Here is a 20,608-nt window from a genome sequence, read left to right on the forward strand (position 1 = left end):
TCTATAAGTAGGATATTTGTGTTTAATTATTATTTTCAATCTGCGTGAAAACCGCTCTTCTGTGTGGCCAGGTTGGCTCAGTGGTAGAGCAGCCGCACATGTCCTGAGAGGCTTATGCCTCGACGCAGAGGTCGAGGGTTTGACTCCGACCTGTGACAAATTTCCTGCATGCCTTCCCCCTCTCGCTCACCTAGCTGTCAAGTAAAGGCAGAAAAGCCCTATATCTATACCTAATAAAAATACTCTTCTATTGCTGGTGCAGTGGCTATCATTTTGAAACGGAATAGCCACTACAGAGCACATCAAACTTAGGGGCCGCGGGCCCTTGCAGGTTTCAGTCCGGCCAATTAGGGTTCACAATAAATTTAATCTAGTTGTGCGCCAAACCCAAAAAGACAGGAAAGTGTTTTTTTCAAACTGCAATTACACAACACTCAGAGCAGAATTTGGCAGATTTGATGACTTTGACACTCAGAAAATGCCACAGAGAGTTTTCATATTCAGGCTGAGAAACAGGTTGCTGTGAGTCGGCTGTGTGGTGGCCTACTTTTGAAAATGTATTTGTTGTTTTGTTTGATTTGCTAAACTCTATGATTGCTAAGGAACTTTTTTGCTGACCTTTGCAGGGCTTTATGTCAACAAAAATGCGACAGAAGTCGAAATACACGACAAAAGTGTCGGAGAAAGCAACAAAAATAACAAAAGAATGTGACAAACGTTCAAAAAAGCGACATGCAGTAATACAGTCAAAGATATTGGACTTTTCTTAATAAAAGCATGTGAATAAACTATACTTGTCTGGCCCTTGATGTGATTTTCATATTCCAGAGTGGCCCTTAGTGAAAGTGAGTTTGACACCCCTGCACAAGAGGCTACTATTCAGCCAATGATATTGAGAAAATTCTGTTTAATTCAAGTATTCTGCCATACTTTGCTGCCACCATCTGGCAAAAGACAGCTACACTAAAGAAATTGGAATAAAGACTAGGAATTGAAATGTAATGTAAGCGTATTGTTGTATGTTGTTGTATTGTTGTAAGTGTAAGTGTTGTAGACCGACAATTTTGTATGCCGTCTATGAATATTTTAGTTTTTTTCTGTAATAATAAGATTTTGTGAAGTAGGGGCAGGACTATACAGTGGCACTCATAAGTTTATGAACCCATGCTAAAGTTGACTAAAAAGAGGAATACAAAAAATCATCTTTTGGAAATTGATCTTAATGCCTTAATAAAAAAATTTATTTTTAAAAAAAAAGAGTAAAAATCCAATCTTTAAGGACCCCAGTTTTCTTTGTGAATGAATAATGTATCGTAAATAAATAAATGTTCTTCCTTAAAATACAGGGGGCATAAGTAAGTCCACCCCTATGTTAAATTCCCATAGAAGGAAGTTCCCTTGGCCTTTGGAATTAAAATAGCCCCCCCACATCATCACATCCCCTTCACCATACCTAGAGACTGGCATGGGGGGGGCTATTTTAATTCCAAAGGCCAAGGGAACTTTATCAGGATGCATAGTATCCTGGATCCATGAAATAACTGGCCTTTAAAAATAAACATCTGCCTGTCTCTATGGGAATTTAACATAGGGGTGTACTTGACTTATGCCCCCTGTATTTTAAGGAAGAACATTTATTTATTTACAATACATTATTCATTCACAAAGAAAATTGGTGTCCTTAAAGATTGGATTTTTCCTCATTTTTTTAATTAAGGCATTAAGATCAAAAGATGATTTTTGTATTCCTCTTTTTAGTCAACTTTAGCATGGGTTTATAAACTTATGAGTGCCACTGTATAAGCATTACTTTGGTAAAATTGGATTGTTTGTGTTTTTATCTTTTGTTTTATATTGTTTTGTTGTTTTCTTTTACAACACACTGTTGATTGATGGAGATAAATACAGATCAAATCAAATTGAAAAGAACATATGTGGAGAAGGTGTCAGAGCAGCAACGTAAACTAGAAGAAAATCAGATCATGCCCATGTTACTATTACTTACCTACTAGCAGACTTCCTAATGATTTTCATCCTGCTGCGGAGCTTGAACCCAGAAGGGGAGGAGGCGGGCATAAAGGAGCTACGTTGGGTCACAGCTACTCCTTTCACTCCTTTGTTGCTTTTTTCTGATGTCCAGTGGAAGGCAGATCTGCGACGGGCCACCGTTGTCCCTCCCGCCACTGCCGCGGAGGTACTCGGACCCCCAGCCTTCCAGCGGTAGCGGCTACTCGTTGAGGAGTTGGTAGAGGAACCCGCGATTCCCTTTCTCATCTTAGCAGAGGGAGTGGAGGCTGCTCTGAGTTTCTTGGTCACCTCGCCCTTCTCCAGAGCTCTCTGCGAAAGAGCCAGGGCTTTGGGCGATAGAGACTTTCGAGGGACTCTAGCTTGGGCTCCAGCGGAGGAGGAGACCCATTTGTACTTGGAGGTCTTGGGGGCCACACTGATCGAGCTTAGCTTTCGGGGTAGCTTCTTGCCAGGCGTTCTCTTGTTTGTGCATGATGGGGAGCTTCCACTGGCAACTCCAGCTCTTGAGACTGACGCTGGGGCAACAGCCACAGCTTTGCCTTTGGGTGAGGAAATAGAGCTAGCTTGTGGAGGGTCCACTCCTCCCACGTTGCGGCTCTTTACCCAAGTGAACTTCGATTTTTTCAAAACAGACGCACTGACTTTGACTTGGCCCTGGCTGGTGTGAGACGTGGGTTTGCTGGAGGGTTGTTTTGATACTTTAGACACAGAAAGAGGTGGTATGGTATTACCAGCCATGAAAACTGCCGGAGTTGTAATAGTTGGTTTAGTCTCAGTGCTGGTTTTGCTTGACAGGGATGGTTTGATGAGTGCCGGAGGGCTGCTCTGCAAACTGGTCGAGGTGTCGGCCCGAATTGAAGACAGCACTACTAAAGGACCACTGACTTTGTTTTCTGGCAAGATGTCATGGCTGCTTTCAGTCCTGTCCTGAAGATCTTGAGTCCGTCCGTGAAGCGGTTCACATTGCACAGTAGTAGTGCCTGTTGAGCTTGAATCTCCTGTTCCATCTTCATACTGAGACACAGCCGCTCCGGGTTTTCTAACAGTACCTACGTTTTCTTTCTTTGCCGCAACTCTCCCTGTGATACTGTTTGTATGTCCCTCTCTCTTCTGCTGAGGGATCCCTGATGATAAAGTGGCAGTTGTGATTCTATCACTCTCCTCTCCTCTGCTTTTGCTGGGCAGTGAGGTGCTGTAAGATATACTGTGGGAACTGGACTGATGAACAGAGGAGGATGTAGAAGCTGAGGGACGTCCAACAAAGGACTGGGAATTCTTGTTGCTCAGCGAGTACGTTTTCCTCCAGCTTCCATGGCTCTGAGGAGCATACGGTCCGGCTCTGGAGCTGTGAGGATGGGTGACAGATGTGCTGTGACCTCTGCCTCTGGCTGATGTTGGAGCTTCTGGATGCCTCTGCTCATCTCTTGCAAACGGGGTGTCGCCATGGACACTCTTATGTTCATTGATGAGATCTGGAAATTTTAAAACGGGAGTCATTTAGTTGTACAATCCCATACACAGGGTTGGGTATCGTTAGGATTTGTACGATTCTGATGCCAAACCGGTACTTTTAAAACGATTCCGATTCCTAAAAAACTGAAAAATGACATCAAAGACGTAATATGTTTACTAGCGATCACGTGCAGTGAACGGTTAAAGGTCCCATGAAATGGTGCTCTTTGGATGCTTTTATATAGACCTTAGTGGTCCCCTAATACTGTATCTGAAGTCTCTTTTATATAGACCTCAGTGGTCCCCTAATACTGTATCTGAAGTCTCTTTTATATAGGCCTTAGTGGTCTCCTAATACTGTATCTGAAGTCTCTTTTATATAGACCTCAGTGGTCCCCTAATACTGTATCTGAAGTCTCTTTTATATAGGCCTTAGTGGTCTCCTAATACTGTATCTGAAGTATCTTTTATATAGACCTTAGTGGTCCCCTAAAACTGTATCTGAAGTCTCTTTTATATAGACCTTAGTGGTCTCCTAATACTGTATCTGAAGTCTCTTTTATATAGGCCTTAGTGGTCCCCTAATACTGTATCTGAAGTCTCTTTTATATAGGCCTTAGTGGTCCCCTAATACTGTATCTGAAGTCTCTTTTATATAGGCCTTAGTGGTCCCCTAATACTGTCTCTGAAGTCTCTTTCCTGAAATTCAGCCTTGGTGCAGAATTACAGCCACTAGAGCCAGTCCAATGAGCTTTCCTTAGGATGTGCCATTTCTGTGTCTGTAGCTATTGAGGAGGAGAGAGGGAGGGCAAGGTGGAGGGTGGGGGTGTGACCTTGACCAACTGCCACATTGCTCGTTTGAAAGCCATGATGTCTCTCTCTCTCATGGGTGGGCCAAATTCTCTGGGCGGGCAAAGCCGAGAAAGGGGAGGTAACCTTTCCCCTTATGACCTCCATAAGGAGGAGATTCCAGATCGGCCCATCTGAGCTTTCATTTTCTCAAAGGCAGAGCAGGATACCCAGGGCTCGGTTTACACCTATCACCATTTCTAGCCACTGGGGGACCATAGGCAGGCTGGGGGAACTCATATTAATGTTAAAAACCTCATAAAGTGAAATATTCATGCCATGGGACCTTTAATATGCTTTTACGTCCGTTTTGGTGAGCCCAGAGGGAAAATATGGCATTTTAAAAGTAGCCTACATGTACGGTAGCTAGCTAACCGTAGACTACAGAGAAAGTGTGATATTTTTACATCCGTTTCAGAGCGACAGAGGGAAAATATTTCAGTCGACGCGTTAAGTGGAACCGAAATTTGCGATCTAATCCGGTCCGATTCTTACCGGTTGCGTAGGAACTGGGTTTGGGTACCCAACCCTACCCATACAGAGTGATAAACAACAAGAAAACAGAAACCATGTAAGAGTGTCGGTTTACCCAGCAAAATATATTTCTCACTTCACTTTAATTGCATTTAGTCATGTAGATGGTGTTGGTTTAGTTTGAAGATGAAAAAAAATAATTGTGAGTGGATGCTTACAACATTAAAAAAAAATTCCATGTTAAATAAAAAGAAACCAGTGTTCCTGTACCTTTTATATCTATTTCATGTTGTAACTTGTTTGTGTCATTATTCACTGAGCGTAATGAAAACTGCCATTCCGGGAAATTACCGCTCACACGTTACACTACTGTTCTCTAAACTGATTGGACATCTTGGAGCGACATATGAGTCATTCACCACCAGCATTATCGTCATCAAATGAGGAAATATCTTTCGGAAGAAAGTTGTTAATCTCTGCAGAGTTCCAGGCTCTTTTAACGTCAGTCTATGACAAGGAGTACTGAAGCTGTTCTGGCGGATTGTAGTGGAACAACAATGTACACTTGGTGTTGTGTTTTTCTTTCGTTGTCACCCACCAGTAGCGTTACTGTGTACTCTATACTGGGGAGTATGTCGTTAGCTAAATACTGCCAGGTGTAACGTTAAGGGGAAACACGGTTTTCTGTAACGTGAAGGCTAATTTGTTGGCTGAACCGACCGTTAGCTAGCTAGCTAACCGGTAACGTTATTCCTCGCAGTTGAATCATTAACGTTAGCTAAGCTAACCTGTTGACGGTGAACTAGTTATTTACATCCGATGAAAATGTAATACAGACTATATCAGCTAACTAAAGCTACACATCTAACGTTACACATGTCGTGTATCATGAAGGGTAGAAAAAGGCACCAACGTCTCTCCTGAGACGTGTGGGCAGTTTGTACTGGAGGCAAAAGCTAACGGTTAGCCTAACGTTCATTTTTGAACACTTCGAAACACGTGCTCACATCCACACGACAGCTCTGAATGTAAAGAGCGTAACCATTAAAAACATGTTCTAACCCAGGCTGCTTCCAAATAAACCGACAACATTTAACAAGAGAGATTTACTTTGTAGAAGTTCAATTTGCCTCTTCAGTGCTTCTCTCTCCTCCATGTTTACAACTGAATCGTTTGGTCATCAAACTACGACAAAAATGTACGCTTTCGGATGACGTATTTTACACAGACCAATCACAGAACGAGGTCTGCGATGACTAGAGGTTACAAATTAACCCTGATTCTTGTCTTACAGGTCAGAATTACGTTTGAGAGACAAGTGTCATGCAGCAACCATTTTTATTTGACAGGATTAATTGGTAGGCTTTTATAGACACTCAAGGTGTTCAATATTAGTTTAAGAAATTATTATTATATACATTATGAATTCTTTCTTTTTTTTCAATTAGGACCATACTTATTGACACATTAACTGATTTTATAACAGGTCGTTTCAAAATGTCTTTTTTTCGGATGACTGTTTTGATTTATTTTTTATTTTACATTTCTGTTCATCACGAAGTCAATTGTCTGTCAATCAAGACTAAGTCACTTCTTTGCCAGAAAGCGGTTCCAGTAAAAACTGTTTACAAAAACTCATTTTATTAATTGGGGCCACTGTTCTACAGAAGACAAGTTGCTGTTGTGTATTTGTTTATTTTTTAAATATTGTACGCACAACAAATAAACTAATGGGGTGTCATGGCGATATCACAGAGAAAAATATAAAACCTGAGCACCGAAACTATCTCCATGGATATATACCACGAAGTGTTAGTGGGAAACCTCTATATCGATACACTAGCTATATGTACTTATATAACAGGATTTACGTGACTAAACCTTCTTGTTGGATGTCTGTAAGACAGTACGGAGGGCCTAATTTAACCATTAACATCAAACGACCTGCTGCTGGATGTCAACTGATTTAAAAACAACAAACTTCGTCACTTTAAAATATTCCTAACATTTAGTTTTGAAAAAGTACGTTATTGGCAGCAAGTTGTTTACGTGGTTTAGAAATAACATTTCTATCGTAATTTCTATTGGAAGAGCATGAAACGCCAGTGACGCCGCTGTGAAATGAAATGAAAGGGGAAGTAAAACTTAACGCAGCTGGTTCGGACATAAGCCCAGAAGAACAAAGATTAAACAGAAAGCAAACTTTAAAGTTGCTACACAACTGAAGGCAAGGCTAGCTTTGTGACAAATGCTTGAGAGTGTATGGGGAAACAACCCGAACTATTGTAGATTAAGGTTGTTCCAATTACGTTACTTTCAACGTTTGTTATGATTTCGACGGTTATAACGACAGTTAGCTAATGTTAGCTAGTTCAGTGCTGTAGCTAGTTAGCGGGCTAGCTTGAGTGTTGTCTACAAAATTGATAATAGGCTTATTGTTATTGTAGTAACACTTATACGTACATTGTGTGTGTGTGTGTGTGTGTGTGTGTGTGTGTGTGTGTGTGTGTGTGTGTGTGTGTGTGTGTACGTGCGTACAGTATTCTGCTCAGCAACATGACGTCAACAAGAAACCTATATTTCATCATAACAAGAAAACCTGAATTCCCAGGACGCATCAGTGCTGGCCGCCTATGCTACATCAGTGAGTACAAGCACAGGTCATCCTTTAGAACAAGCTCTCGTTCGCCCAGACATGTGCCCGTCTTCGTCATGGGCTCACTTTCAGTAATAGAGTATTACCTAGAGCCGAGTAGTATGGAAGAGCTGAGTGCAGAGGACGCAGAGCTGTTGCTAGCCCTGTCTGTGGATGAGGAGAGGCTGAAGTGGTTCAACGAGAGAGATGCTCTTCGAACAGCAAAAGGACTCACTTTGGGTACTGAAGTGACTGTGGAAGAAGGAGGAGAGAAGCTTCGAGGCATCCTTAGCTACATTGGAAGACATCCGGAGTCAACATATTCTGCTCCCTTATCAGGAACGTTCTTTGGCATTAAACTGCAGGTGGGACTTTAAAAGTTGTAAAAGACCTGCTGATTTAACGAAATAAGTATGAGTTGGGTTATTGGTAAAATATCTGTGTAAATGTTTGTAACTTATTCACAAATATTTTGATATTTGTATGTGCTTTAATGGTATTGGTATGTGATTGACTGGAAATTCTGTGCACCTGTAATGTTGAAATGTGTCCCTTTCATGGCACCGTAGTTTTGCACAAGGGAAGATGAGCTTTTAAAAAGGTAGCTGGCGGGTATGAATGGTACGCAGCTGTGTATGGGCCTACAGGATTTTCTCTGAGATTTTGTGTTTAATTTATGAACTTTTAGAACTTGATGCCCGTTTCATGACGGAAGAAAGCACTATCGTATATTGTTTTGCATTCCTTGGTGAGTGCAGCGAGGTACGATGTGTTTTCATTCATAGTAATTCAAACATTTTTGGTGAATCTAAAATCCGAAAATACATTTTATGTACTGCTTTCCCCTACTGGTATCTGTCCATGCTCATAGCTTTTTGCTCCAGTTTTGAGGTATGCATCTCTGATATTGCTGCCTCCACTCCAACACAATGGAGGTGAATGGAATTGAGTTTGTGGTGTTCACAGAAATTAAAACGTACAGTTAAAGTTGGTGTTTCTTTTTCTGCCCCCTAGGGAGAAAACAAAAGGAAGGTGATGACGAATGGGTCCTACCAAAATAAATCCTCCTCCTGTATAAAAGATTGTGACCTTGTTGTCCCATTCTCCAGAGTCAGGCCTGTGGTGCCCAGCTCCTTGTCACCCTCCATCCCTGCGCACTCACAAACAGAAGAGCTCAATCCTGGAGATAGAGTCACTTACTTTGTCAATGATACATGTCGGCATGGAATGGTTGTGGATGTGTTGCTAAATGTTGTCCGGATCTCTACAGTAAGTAATATATGCATGAAAAAAATCCAAATATATAAATAAAATAGTATCACAAAATAAAATAGGGTGTGTTGCTCCTTTTAGATTATGTTTTAAAATGCACCCATTGCTCTTCTGGTAAATAAAACATACCAGTCATGTGTACTAATTCCTAATATTTGACCAATTGTTCTCAGTTATTTCTGCAATGAGAAATTGACCTTTATTAAAAAGGTCTTAAAAGTATTCAAATGTAAATGAATTAATCTGGCAACTATCCTGGCATTATTCAAACGACATAGTCTGTGACTCAGACTTTGTTTTTTTGCGCAGGTGATCTTTCTGGCATCCTTTGTATAAGGCGATGCTTATAATTCTCATGTCTGTACATACTACTTGTTTGGGATTAGCCATCAAACGCCATGTTGTCGCAGTTTATATGCGCCTGCTCATCTTTGAGTTCTCTTATACCACCAAACCTTCCGATTTGGAAGTAGTCACTTCCTTCAGTACATAGTTAGCAGTTTGCAGTACTTTATTTATTTATTTATATATATATATATATATATATATATATATATATATATATATATATATATATATATAATTTGTCTTTGTTGGTGTTTTCAGGACACAGACGAGAATGGAAAGAGAGGGGGCGAAGTTGACGTTCCACTGGAGTCGGTTTTTAAGGGGGAGGTGCCTGCAGGTTTGAGCAACTCTTGACATGATGAGGTGTAAAGCTATTACCCACATTTGTAAGAAATCTAACCCAAATCTATTCCTCACTGTAGAGCCAGAGAGCATGGATGTTGATACATCCCCGGTGGAACCAAACACTGATGATCTGTACTTGGATCTGAGTGTGAACTCTTTGGTGGAGGTGACCTTAGGCAAAGGCAGTTCATATGGAATCATCCGCTGGATCGGCAGTCTGCCTACTCGGCAGGAAACCATGGCTGGACTTGAGCTGGTAATGTATACTGACATGTTACTGTGGAGATTAAAATCTATTGATATGGACAAATGACCTCAGTGGGCTGTTGGTTCACTTTCTGCGACAGGTTAATTGTTTATAGATATATTTTTTCCTTTCAGTTGATCTTAAATGTAATGACATTTTTCATCTGTGTATATCTGTCTCCAGGAGGAAGACCATGGAGTGAGTGATGGTACCTTTAAAAGTGAGCGTTTCTTCAATTGTCCCCCCAAAAGGGCTCTGTTTGTGAAGCTTAGCTCCTGCCGTCCTGACTCAAGATTTCAGAGCACATCAGCCAATCACAGCGAAAGGATGCCAAAACAGGAAGACGCAGGTGAGAACAACACTCGTTCAGTTTAATCTTGAGCATATCCAGTCCCTCCAGAAAAACGTGATAATGCGATCGCATAATTCAATGCATAATCAGCCAAAGTCTGCATATTTATGCAGGGGCCGCATTTTTTTCAAATACGCCGCACTTTCGCCGCATAAATTGCCAATTTCCGCGTAAAATATGCCTGGTTTGCATGATTTCATAATCCCCGCACTTTCATTGCAAAAAAAGTCCCATATTTCTTAGCAGAAAGTTGAAAAATGTTGCGTTTACTTCACACAAGAGCAGCCATTTTCCCCTGTTGCCATGGGAACGTTATGAAGTGACGTAATTACGCCACGTGAACCTCATCGAAAAGCTGCGAACCCCGCGATGAAACCGCAGTTTTTGCAAGTTCCTGCAATGTCATTGCAGAAATATCCCGTATATTCCATCGCATTCTTTAAGAAAACGTGCCGCATAATCAAGGAGTTTTGCCCGCAACAATCAAAAAAAAAACTCTGCATTTTTCTGGAAGGACTGTATATCCTTGTTCACAGTTTTGTTATGTTGTTGTGTGCTGTGTTTTTATAGAGGACAAGTCTAAGTCAGTTAATGCCACCTTGTGGAAACAGTGGTGCTGTAGGCCAGTGGCTCCCAAACTTTTCCATGTCAAGAACCCCTAAACTGACACCAAGTAGACCACGGACCTAGTCTGGCTATCACCAGACCAAGCTCAATCTTTTAAGACTGAACATCAGTCTGGGGAGTCTGCTCTGTATTTTCTACTGCACACGAGGCGTGATCAACGGGCGTAGTTCAAATGACTCTGTACGCAATTGGATAGTCCTCCAACCAATCAGACCAACGATCCGGGTGACGTAGCAGCGACAGCGACATCTACGGGTTGCTGCGCTTCGGTTGCCGCCATGTTGAATGTAAACAAAAAGCTGCTTGCCGTCGACTTCTCTATCGTCATCATGTTGCTGACAGGATTTTTGTTTTATGGTTTATTACAGAAAGTGTATGAGACCCATGCCCAAAATAGTTATACTTTCTATCTTCTTTTTATTTTAATGTAATGAAATATCTTCAAGAAAAATATGTCAGCTCAGATACATTTTAGAAACTAAAATGCAAAGAAACATTACTAATAGGGAATAACACTATATGGCCAAAAGTATGTGAATACCTGCACAGTTGCACATTACACCCACATGTGAAAGTTGAACGTGTCATTCCAAAACCAGCGGGGTCGAGGTCAGGGCTCTGCGCCGACCAATGAAATTCCTCCACACCACACAGCCCCGGACCAAAAATACACTTCCGTGTGTAGACCGGGGTGTTCACAAACTTTTGACAATGCAGTAAATACAGTATTGGATGTTTATTGTTTCTCTAACAACTGTACAAGAGGCAACACTTTAGCAATCATCACCAGCTGCACATGCATATTATGTGTTATGGTTTTATGTCTTTACATATATAACCATATATTTTATATATATATATACATTGTGTGTGTGTGTGTTACTTTAGAGGTAGAGCACAGTGCGGGGAAGCTGGAGACTTTTCCTCCAATCAGCACCGAGCAGGTTAACCAGATTTTGATTGGACGAATGAAGGGGATCCAAGGCCACTGCAACTCCTGCTACATGGATGCTGCCCTCTTCAGGTCAGGATGGGAAACATATGACAATAAATACTACGCATTCTAAAGGTCCCATGGCATGAACATTTCACTTTATGAGGTTTTTCAACATTAATATGAGTCCCCCAGCCTGCCTATGGTCCCCCAGTGGCTAGAAATGGTGATAGATGTAAACCAAGCCCTGGGTATCCTGCTCTGCCTTTGAGAAAATGAAAGCTCAGATGGGCCGATCTGGAATCTCCTCCTTATGAGGTCATAAGGGGAAAGGTTACCTCCCCTTTCTCTGCTTTGCCCGCCCAGAGAATTTGGCCCACCCATGAGAGAGAGACATCATGGCTTGAAAACAAGAAAAGTGGCAGTTGGTCAAGGCCACAGAGACTTCAGATACAGTATTAGGGGACCACTAAGGCCTCTATAAAAGAGACTTCAGATACAGTATTAGGGGACCACTAAGGCCTATATAAAAGAGACTTCAGATACAGTATTAGGGGACCACTAAGGTCTATATAAAAGAGACTTCAGATACAGTATTAGGGGACCACTAAGGTCTATATAAAAGAGACTTCAGACACAGTATTAGGGGACCACTAAGGTCTTTATAAAAGAGACTTCAGATACAGTATTAGGGGACCACTAAGGTCTATATAAAAGAGACTTCAGATACAGTATTAGGGGACCACTAAGGTCTATATAAAAGAGACTTCAGATACAGTATAAGGGGACCACTAAGGTCTATAGAAAAGCATCCAAAAAGCAGCATGTCATGGGACCTTTAAGGTCTTTTTAGGAAGTTCAGCTGGTTTTCGTCCCATTTACTATACAAATCGCATGTATTTTACATTATTATAGACAACTGTCCAAATCACATCAAGACAATATGTTTTAGACAGCTGTGAGTTTCTGTATGTTGTGGAATTCAGACTTTACACCTGCGTTAGTTGATAGACTGACCATATTTTTTGGCCAAGTAACACTACAGTCAGTGGAATACACTCGCAAACAGGGACCATTTTTGCATTGAAGGATGCATCGGTGTCAAATGTTTGAGATTCATCTTCTGAACAGTAGCCCAGGCAACTCAAGCAAATTCACATCGTAATTTAAAATGAGTCCGTTTCTTTTTTTAGTCTTCTGGATTTTGTGCACAACCCAGCTCATGAAGGCAGCGTTTTTTTTCTGGCTGTAAATTATACATTTTAAAATGCTAAGTCTTCCTGAAATGAATGCACTGAGAGCTTTGGAAAATAATTTTTTACGCTGAAAGGAATATAAACAGGCTGTTGGTAACTCTTGTTTCTGCCTGTGCTTTCAGCTTGTTTTCCTGCTCCTCTGTGTTGGACTCCATGCTGTTTAAATCAACAGAACCTCAAGATGCCCCGATTCAGAACACATTGCTCCATGACATTGTTAATCCCCTCCGCAGGTGTGTGCTTTTTATGTATTTTGCAAAACATTGAATTCTTTTTGTGGTCATTTTAGGGCCGGGTATCGTTCAAAAAACTTTGATACCGTGACATTGATAGCGGTTCCTGAACGCTACTTTTTTTTTTTTTTTCAATACCAGTTTTTTTTTTTTTTTTTTTTAAATCCATTTTAACAAAAACAAATAAGAACATTACACATTGCCGTACAGGTTTTTACACCGATGTGACGCACACTTTTTTCAAGCCTCTCAAAACCCGACAGCAAACACACGTGAGCCCCGTCTCTGTGTGTGACGTAGAGTCTTTCCTGCATGCCTCTACGACGTGTAGACAGCAAATCAGCAGCATTATTAGATCTTGGTAGAAGCATGCTGCATGCTTATTGGCTCACCTACGCTGAGTTTTACTCGTCAGGAATTGAAACTGGTATTGAGTAACAAGGCATTTTTAGATACTATGAAGGCAATTCGCTTGGTGCCTCGAAGTATCCAAGTTGGGTGACCAGCATTATGTCATTTAATAATGTATACATACTCTCATGCATGTTCTTTGCAGTAAGGGCTTTGTGGAAGGGCGGCACATCATGAAGCTCCGGAAACAGCTGCAGAACCACGGCTACAGTCACTCCTTCACCACGGATGAGAAGGGTCAGTTTCATCTGGAATCTTTCAAACAGCTGATTTGTGTTTCAACGGGACAGTTGATGTGACTGTTCTCTTTCAGATCCAGAGGAGTTCCTTACTGTCATCATGCACCACATCCTTGCACTGGATCCTCTACTCAAACTGTACAGCTACACCAACGCTGCGTACCTATACTTACTGCATAGCTTGAATACAAGTAACGTTTTAAGGAAGTTCCATTCACGCTTCCCATTTCTCTCCCTCTCCCGTTTAGCTCAGCGGCCGGTAAAGTGCAGGAGAGTTACTGCTATCAGATCTTCTTGGACCAGAACCACAGCCTGGTGCTGCCGACAGTCCAGCAGCTGCTGGAGCATTCCTTCCACACGGCCGGACTCAAGCTGGCAGAGGTGAGATCCCGGGGATTTCTGTTACACTCTTCTTAAACAGTAATGCCAGTTAACCACATTTGATGTCATTAGCTTTAGTAGTGGCATAGTCTATATCCACGACGTTCCACTTCCGGGATTGATCCGGTGCCACCGGAAATTCTGCCGGATGTCACTCTTTTGGGCCGGATGTCCGTCACCTTCCGCTTTCTTTGTGTTGGCATTTTAAACTCCGGTGGTTAACTGCTCCTCAGATCTCTGCAGGGTAAATCCAGACAGCTAGCTAGACTATCTGTCCAATCTGAGTTTTCTGTTGCACGACTAAAGCAACTTTTGAACGTACACACGTTCCACCAAAACAAGTTCCTTCCCGAGGCTGTTTTGCAGAGGCACCATGGCTCCGTCTGGCGCTTAGCACCGCCCAAGACGATTGTGATTGGTTTAAAGAAATGCCAATAAAACACAGCACGTTTTTCTCCCATCCAGGAATGCTGTGTGGACTAGCTAGACCTTCCTCCACAGCGCTGTGGAGGAAGGTCTAGCAGTGCGAGAGTAGTAGAGGCATGATGCTTCACAAAGAGGTCACATATTTAAAAATGTACCTTTTAAATAATCATATTATGATCATGAGTTTATAATGCTACTAAAATAAACAGCCTAATCTTTGCATTTGTAGAACAACTACTTATGAAATAACCAATTAATCAACTATTTGTTTCAGTAGCTACATTTTCCTAGATCGAACGGCTAGTGTTTCTGCTGCTATGTCAACTCAATTGATGCTAATCTGTGTAGTAAATATCAAACCTGTTTTCTCCATCCTTTTGGTCAGGAAATGTTTTTTTCATGTGATGCTTTCCTTTGACCCTCCAGTAGAGGTCTCTGTTGGACCGTTTTCTCGGCCTGGAAGGAGTTGATTTTTGTGTGGTCTGTCTGCGCGGTGTGTGTGAGCTTCTGTTTATTTTTCCATTGTCAAATAATTGCAGGTGCCATCCTGCCTCATCCTCCAGATGCCTCGCTTTGGGAAGAAATTCAAGATGTTTGACAAGATCATTCCCTCTCTGGAGCTGGACATCACTGACCTCCTCTCTGAAGGTACTGTCACATACACACACACACACACACACTAGCATGACAGAAATGGACTCTGGGAATACAACGTGTGTGTGTGTGTGTGTGTGTGTGTGTGTGTGTGTGTGTGTGTGTGTTTCAGGTCCTCAGCAGTGCATGCTGTGTGGAAACTTGGCCCAGATAGAGTGCCCCGACTGTTTCACAGATCCTCTTTTCAGCCGGACGGGATTCAAAATCTTCTGCAAGACGTGTTCATCTCAGGTGCGGCCATTTTTCTCTTTCTTGTCTTTGTCTTTAGCATAACTCTGGGCTCGTTGAGTATTGAGGGTATGGATTGACACTTTCCCATGTAGTACAACTAGGGCTGCAAATAAAGATTGTTTTCATCGTCGATTAATCTGTCTATTATTTTCTCGATTACTTGTTTGGTCTAGAAAATGGTGAATCAGTGTTTCCCAGAGCCCAAGATGACGTCCTCAAATGTCTTGTTTTGTCCACAACTCAAAGATATTGAGTTTCCTGTCACAGAGGAGAGAAGAAACTAGAACATATTCACATTTAAGAAGCTCGAATCAGAGAATCTTTTTGACTCAAAATAATTAATCGATTATCAAAATAGTTGGCGAATAATTAAATTGATTAATACGGTGGCCAACGTGGGCAAACGCCCTGCAACTCAATGAAACGCACGCAAATAGACCAAACACAAGCAAATTAAGAAAACCTCGTCATTAATTTGACGACACATGCGCAGCATTTAGCAAACGCGCTGCAAATACACACAACACAACCAAATACACAAACGCGCTGCAAATACACACAACACAACCAAATACACAAACGCGCTGCAAATACACACAACACAACCAAATACACAAACGCGCTGCAAATACACACAACACAACCAAATACACAAACGCGCTGCAAATACAGAAACGATGCAAGAAGAAAAGCGGTGTGCAGTGCCTTTGCCCCTGTCGGCCACCGTAGGTTAATCTTTGCTGCTCTAAATAGAAGCCACCTCATCACCACTTCACCAGCTCTGGGAAAAAAAAGAAGAAAATATGGCTCAATTCTTTGTGAATCTGTTTCTACGGCTCAATCTGTTGTTGCAGAAAGTGTTTCCAACCTATTACAGTGTTTTATTACAGTTTGTGAAAGCACACGAGCACATGCTGACCCAAAATGAAACGTGTCATTAGTCGCAGCCCTAACTGCACGTGTTTTTTGTTCCAGGTGCACTCTCATCCTCAGCGCCAGTCCCATCAGCCAGCTGCTCTGGGCATCCCCGAGGGTTACGCGGGCCGCGGCACGCCTCACTCTCTGATCCGAGACAAGCTGGAGCTATTCGCTGTGCTCTGCATCGAGACCAGCCACTACGTGTCCTTCATCAAACACGGTCGCAGCAGCCAAGACTGGATCTTCTTTGACAGCATGGCCGACAGACATGGTGAGCCGTCTGCTTTCGTATGCGTTAGCTGTGTTCGGAACGGTTTCCCTATCACGGATATAGTGCACTATATAGTGTGTGTTTGCCATTTTGGAGTGGCGTTCGAATTCTCAGCGGTGAATATCATTCACTATTTAGTAGGGCCGTTTTCTTTATCGTCATTGCAATATGAACTCGCGCAATGAACGCATCGCAAAAGGCTGCAACATACCACGAAAGACGCTCCGAGATCGTTTGTGTTAGTTGAAAGAAAACATCAGTAGAAAACTGCACTTTACAATGAAACCATTTTAAACCAACACATTGTTGTTGTTTTTTTAGTGCTGCCTTTTATATTCAATTCAATGTTTAATTAGTTCAATAAAAGAATGTTGGAAATGATTTCCTTTCATTTGTTTTAAATTCATCGAGCAGTTTGTTGTATTTTAGCAGACTACTGAAAGCAGCAGAGCTGACTTTAATATCTGTTTATTTATCGCAAGTAATATCGTTGTCGTGATATTCAGCAACGTTAGTATATATCACATATTATCCTCCTATCGTGTTACTATATAGTCCACTATAAAGTCCTTAAATGGACATAGGATGTACCCTACATTTTACCCCCGTATACCACAATGCAACGCAGGCGTGTTTTCCCGGAGGAGAATAAGACGAAGCAGTAGGACCCGCGAAAACTGAAAAGGAGAAATGGACCAGGCTTTCGTTCATAAAAAGTCTAGTATAAGCAATGACCTAGCTTTTGAATGTGTTTTTAAACCGTTGTAGGGCTGGGTATCGTTACAGTATACAGTGACTTGGTTACCAGTTCCTAAACAACATTTTTTTTTTTTCTATACCAATTTTATAAAACAAAACAGAAATGACATTACACAAAAACTTTGTATTTTTGTTTTTCCTGCGTCTCTCTACGACATGTCGCGTTAGACAGCCAATCACAAACATGATTAGGTCTTGGTAGAAGCATGCTGCGTGTTTATTGGCTCATTGATGAGATTTACTACTTAGGGATTGAAATTGGGTATTGAATGACGAGGCATTTTCGATACTTAAAGGTGCAGTAGGTAAGACTTATAAAACTAACTTTTTGTCATATTTGCTGAAACTGACCCGATGTTCCAGTAGAACTACATGAAGCAGGTCATTTAAAAAAGAATCCGGCTCCTCTGGCACCATCTACAGCCTGTAGTGTGTTCAGATGCACCAATCAGGGCCGGGGGGGGGGGGTCTAACTGCGTGTCAATCCCTGCTCATGCACACGCATTCATTCTCCCTTGTGGGGGGAGGGACTCAGAAGTTGTCGATGTTCAAATTTTTTGGCTAAGTCCTGGATCTTCGCAGTCCCACCTATAGCACCTTTTGAGCCTAAAAAGTATGGAATTCGGTACCCAGCCCTAGTTGTAGGACGTATTACAAGTATTTTTGTTTCGGTTTGTCAACATGATGCTGGGCGCGCCCCGCTTCCGTCGCACACATTTCTAGCGTCCACTGACGCAACAATGTTTAGAAAGTTTTCAGTGTAGTGTCTGAAATCCCGTTTGGGCATTCCCTATTTAGTTCACTTTCTAATAAACACTCTATAGGGAATAGTGAGTGAGTGAATGAGGTTCCGATCACAGCTATTGTCTCATCACATGCACGTTTTACACCTGTCCTCAGTGGCTCAGTGGTTCTGTGTTGTGTTCAGGGGAGAGAGACGGCTTCAACATCCCGGAGGTTCACGCCTGCCCCGAGGTCGGCATGTACCTGGAAATGTCTCCGGCGGAGCTGGCCAATCAGGTGCCTCGAGACATGAAAGGCGTGGCCAAACGTCTCTTTTGTGACGCCTACATGTACCTGTACCAGAGCACCAACATGTGTCTCTATCGCTGAGCGGACGCAGCCCCGCAGCTTACTCTTTGCACAAAATGTAAATTGGGAGGGGAAAAAAATATGTTTGCCTTTGTAATTCCATGTAATTTCCTTTGTGGGTTAATTTGCTATTCTTTTATGAATGTGTGGAAGTACACACGTGAAGCTTAAAAAATGTGTATATATATTTAGTTTTTTTTTTCTGCCCTGGTGCTGGGAAAGTATTATCAGGCTTAAATAATTTATAACAATATTGTTTTGCTTTACTTTAAGAAAAAGTACAAACTGAGGTTGCGTGCTCAACCATTTTGCACTATTAAGACAAGAAATTGACAATCACTGACGTGTTAGAAGGACAAAAGTTGCACTATGATATGATATGTAGTTAACTGCTTCCTCTTGGTGTTTGATAATTATCTTTAGAAGTTATACTTACAATTTTTATACTGAGTAAATGAGTGTTGCAGATAAAAAATAATAATGATGATTTCAGAGTGGCCTGTTGTAATAAATGAAACTTAACAGTAATATTACAAATACAATGTTATTAATGTCCTCAGTAAGAGCACCATTGTACCATAATGTTTTTTACTAATAAGGGTTCAGGCTGGACCAGTTGCTTTATATATTTCCGTAGAATTTGTTCCTATTATTTGTTCTTTTAAAGATTGAATATGAAAATGCTCTTTTGTATCTCTCAGCATCTTAACTGATGTGATGTTTGGGATAAAGTTGGAAAAACTGCACTCAAATGGCAATAGCTACGTAGAGGTCAAGGCTAAACCTTTCCATTTATACTGTACGTTTATTGCAACTGGTTCTGATTTACAATACAATTAGTTATTGTAATAAAACGTATCCCTAGTCCTGCACACATCACGTGTTTTTATTGAAAGAGCAGGTGATACATTTCTATTTATAGACGCATGGCTATTTTTGGTTTGTAGGAAGACCACAAAAAGGCAAAAGCCTAAAAGAATATTTGATATTCTGATATATGAAGTATCAGCGTTGCTTTATTTATCATTTTCTCAGGATTCTTTCAGTATGCAACTGGGCCCACTTAAAACCACGGTCATACTTTGGACTTAATTATTTCCAAGGACTTTACTATCTGTGCTAATGTTGCATCATTAGATCCCTTTATCGTTTAACACCAGATATCTTCCTGATGGAGCCAAAATTCTTACACTTTTTATATCATTATTTTAGATACAAGACTTCAGAAAAGCTTCCTAATTGTAAATTAATACTAAATCAAACTTTAAAAGTACTGTAGCAACTGTGACTTTCTAGTACTTTTGTTTAGATTTTTTATTTTTTTTTTTTACTTAAATGAGACGATCTGATGTCATCACACCAGTCCTCAGATCTCTGATTTTAGACTTTCTGTCAATTTTACTTCCAATGTTTCATTTTAAAATCTGTTTCTGCAAGTCCAGACTGGAAAGCAACCAGGGAGGTTTCAAACATGAAACAAGGGTCGGAAACTTTTCCAAATGTCCCCGCTTTACGAGCTCGGAAACGCCGGAGTAGTGTGGACGCGAGGTGTTTCCTTTTGAAAGCAGGAAATTAAAGCTGTAGTGCGTCCCCCATGAGGAATTCTAAGTAATGACAACTAAACTGTCGGCGCGTCCATATGATGCAAGCCTTCGGTGACCGCGCACCTCCCCCCACCCCTTCTCCACGCAGTTGCTAGTAGCCAAGGAGGACACGGAGGATTAAAAAAACATGACGGACTCTTCAGAAGAGGTCATAATCTTCTCTCGAGTTTCTGCCACGCAAAAGTCGCCGGACGCAAGCGGGGATCTTCATCAAGGGGTCCGGTACCCATAGAGGCTCCTCAGAGTCAATCCAGGGGAGTCTCCAAATAATTGTTAATTAATTAAAAAGTCCCAACATGAATCCAACAAATTATTAGCAAATATAAATCCCCACTGACGATAGGCTCACTGGCCTATATGTAAGAAGATGGTCACTAAGGTAAACTATCCACAGATACAGTTCATCCTGAGGACTCACTGTGACACATGTATGTTTTAACATTAAAACATGATTAAAATAATGTCAACAATTATTATATGCTATTTTAATAGCTTAGTATTCTATGCAAAAAGGTATGTGTAAAGGCTTTAGGTCGCCCTACACGTTATTGTAGGTCCAGTCTATTATGC

General features: G+C 41.4%; 2 protein-coding genes across 4 annotated transcripts in view; one reads left to right on the forward strand and one right to left on the reverse strand.

Annotated features, from left to right (window-relative positions):
* Positions 1-5,989, reverse strand: part of zc3h3 (zinc finger CCCH-type containing 3) — an 81,761-nt gene extending 75,772 nt beyond the window's left edge. Inside the window, exons 1-2 of the mRNA XM_078258318.1 lie at positions 5,914-5,989; positions 2,006-3,500 (exon numbers count right to left, since the gene is read on the reverse strand). Coding sequence (XP_078114444.1) covers positions 2,006-3,500; positions 5,914-5,959 — 1,541 coding nt within the window. The 5' untranslated portion in view covers positions 5,960-5,989. The remainder of the gene's footprint in view (positions 1-2,005; positions 3,501-5,913) is intronic.
* Positions 5,990-6,717: 728 nt separating this feature from the next.
* On the forward strand, positions 6,718-19,306 carry cyldl (cylindromatosis (turban tumor syndrome), like). Of its 3 annotated transcripts, none has more exons than XM_078258321.1 (15): positions 6,718-6,825; positions 7,344-7,803; positions 8,453-8,707; positions 9,317-9,395; positions 9,481-9,659; positions 9,834-9,999; positions 11,518-11,653; positions 12,942-13,052; positions 13,609-13,700; positions 13,777-13,840; positions 13,951-14,083; positions 15,049-15,157; positions 15,276-15,394; positions 16,370-16,583; positions 18,271-19,306. In XM_078258321.1, exons 2-15 carry the CDS (start codon positions 7,360-7,362, stop codon positions 18,453-18,455), a joined length of 2,286 nt encoding a protein of 761 aa, XP_078114447.1. In that variant the 5' UTR covers positions 6,718-6,825; positions 7,344-7,359; the 3' UTR covers positions 18,456-19,306. The 3 variants fall into 3 exon arrangements, with proteins under 3 accessions (XP_078114447.1, XP_078114445.1, XP_078114446.1); XM_078258319.1 differs by lacking the exon at positions 6,718-6,825 and adding an exon at positions 6,832-7,098; XM_078258320.1 differs by lacking the exon at positions 6,718-6,825 and adding an exon at positions 6,832-7,030.
* Positions 19,307-20,608: the final 1,302 nt, after the last annotated feature.

The sequence above is a fragment of the Sander vitreus genome, chromosome 9 (genome assembly GCF_031162955.1).
Source record: "Sander vitreus isolate 19-12246 chromosome 9, sanVit1, whole genome shotgun sequence".
In the NCBI taxonomy this organism is placed as follows: domain Eukaryota; kingdom Metazoa; phylum Chordata; class Actinopteri; order Perciformes; family Percidae; genus Sander; species Sander vitreus.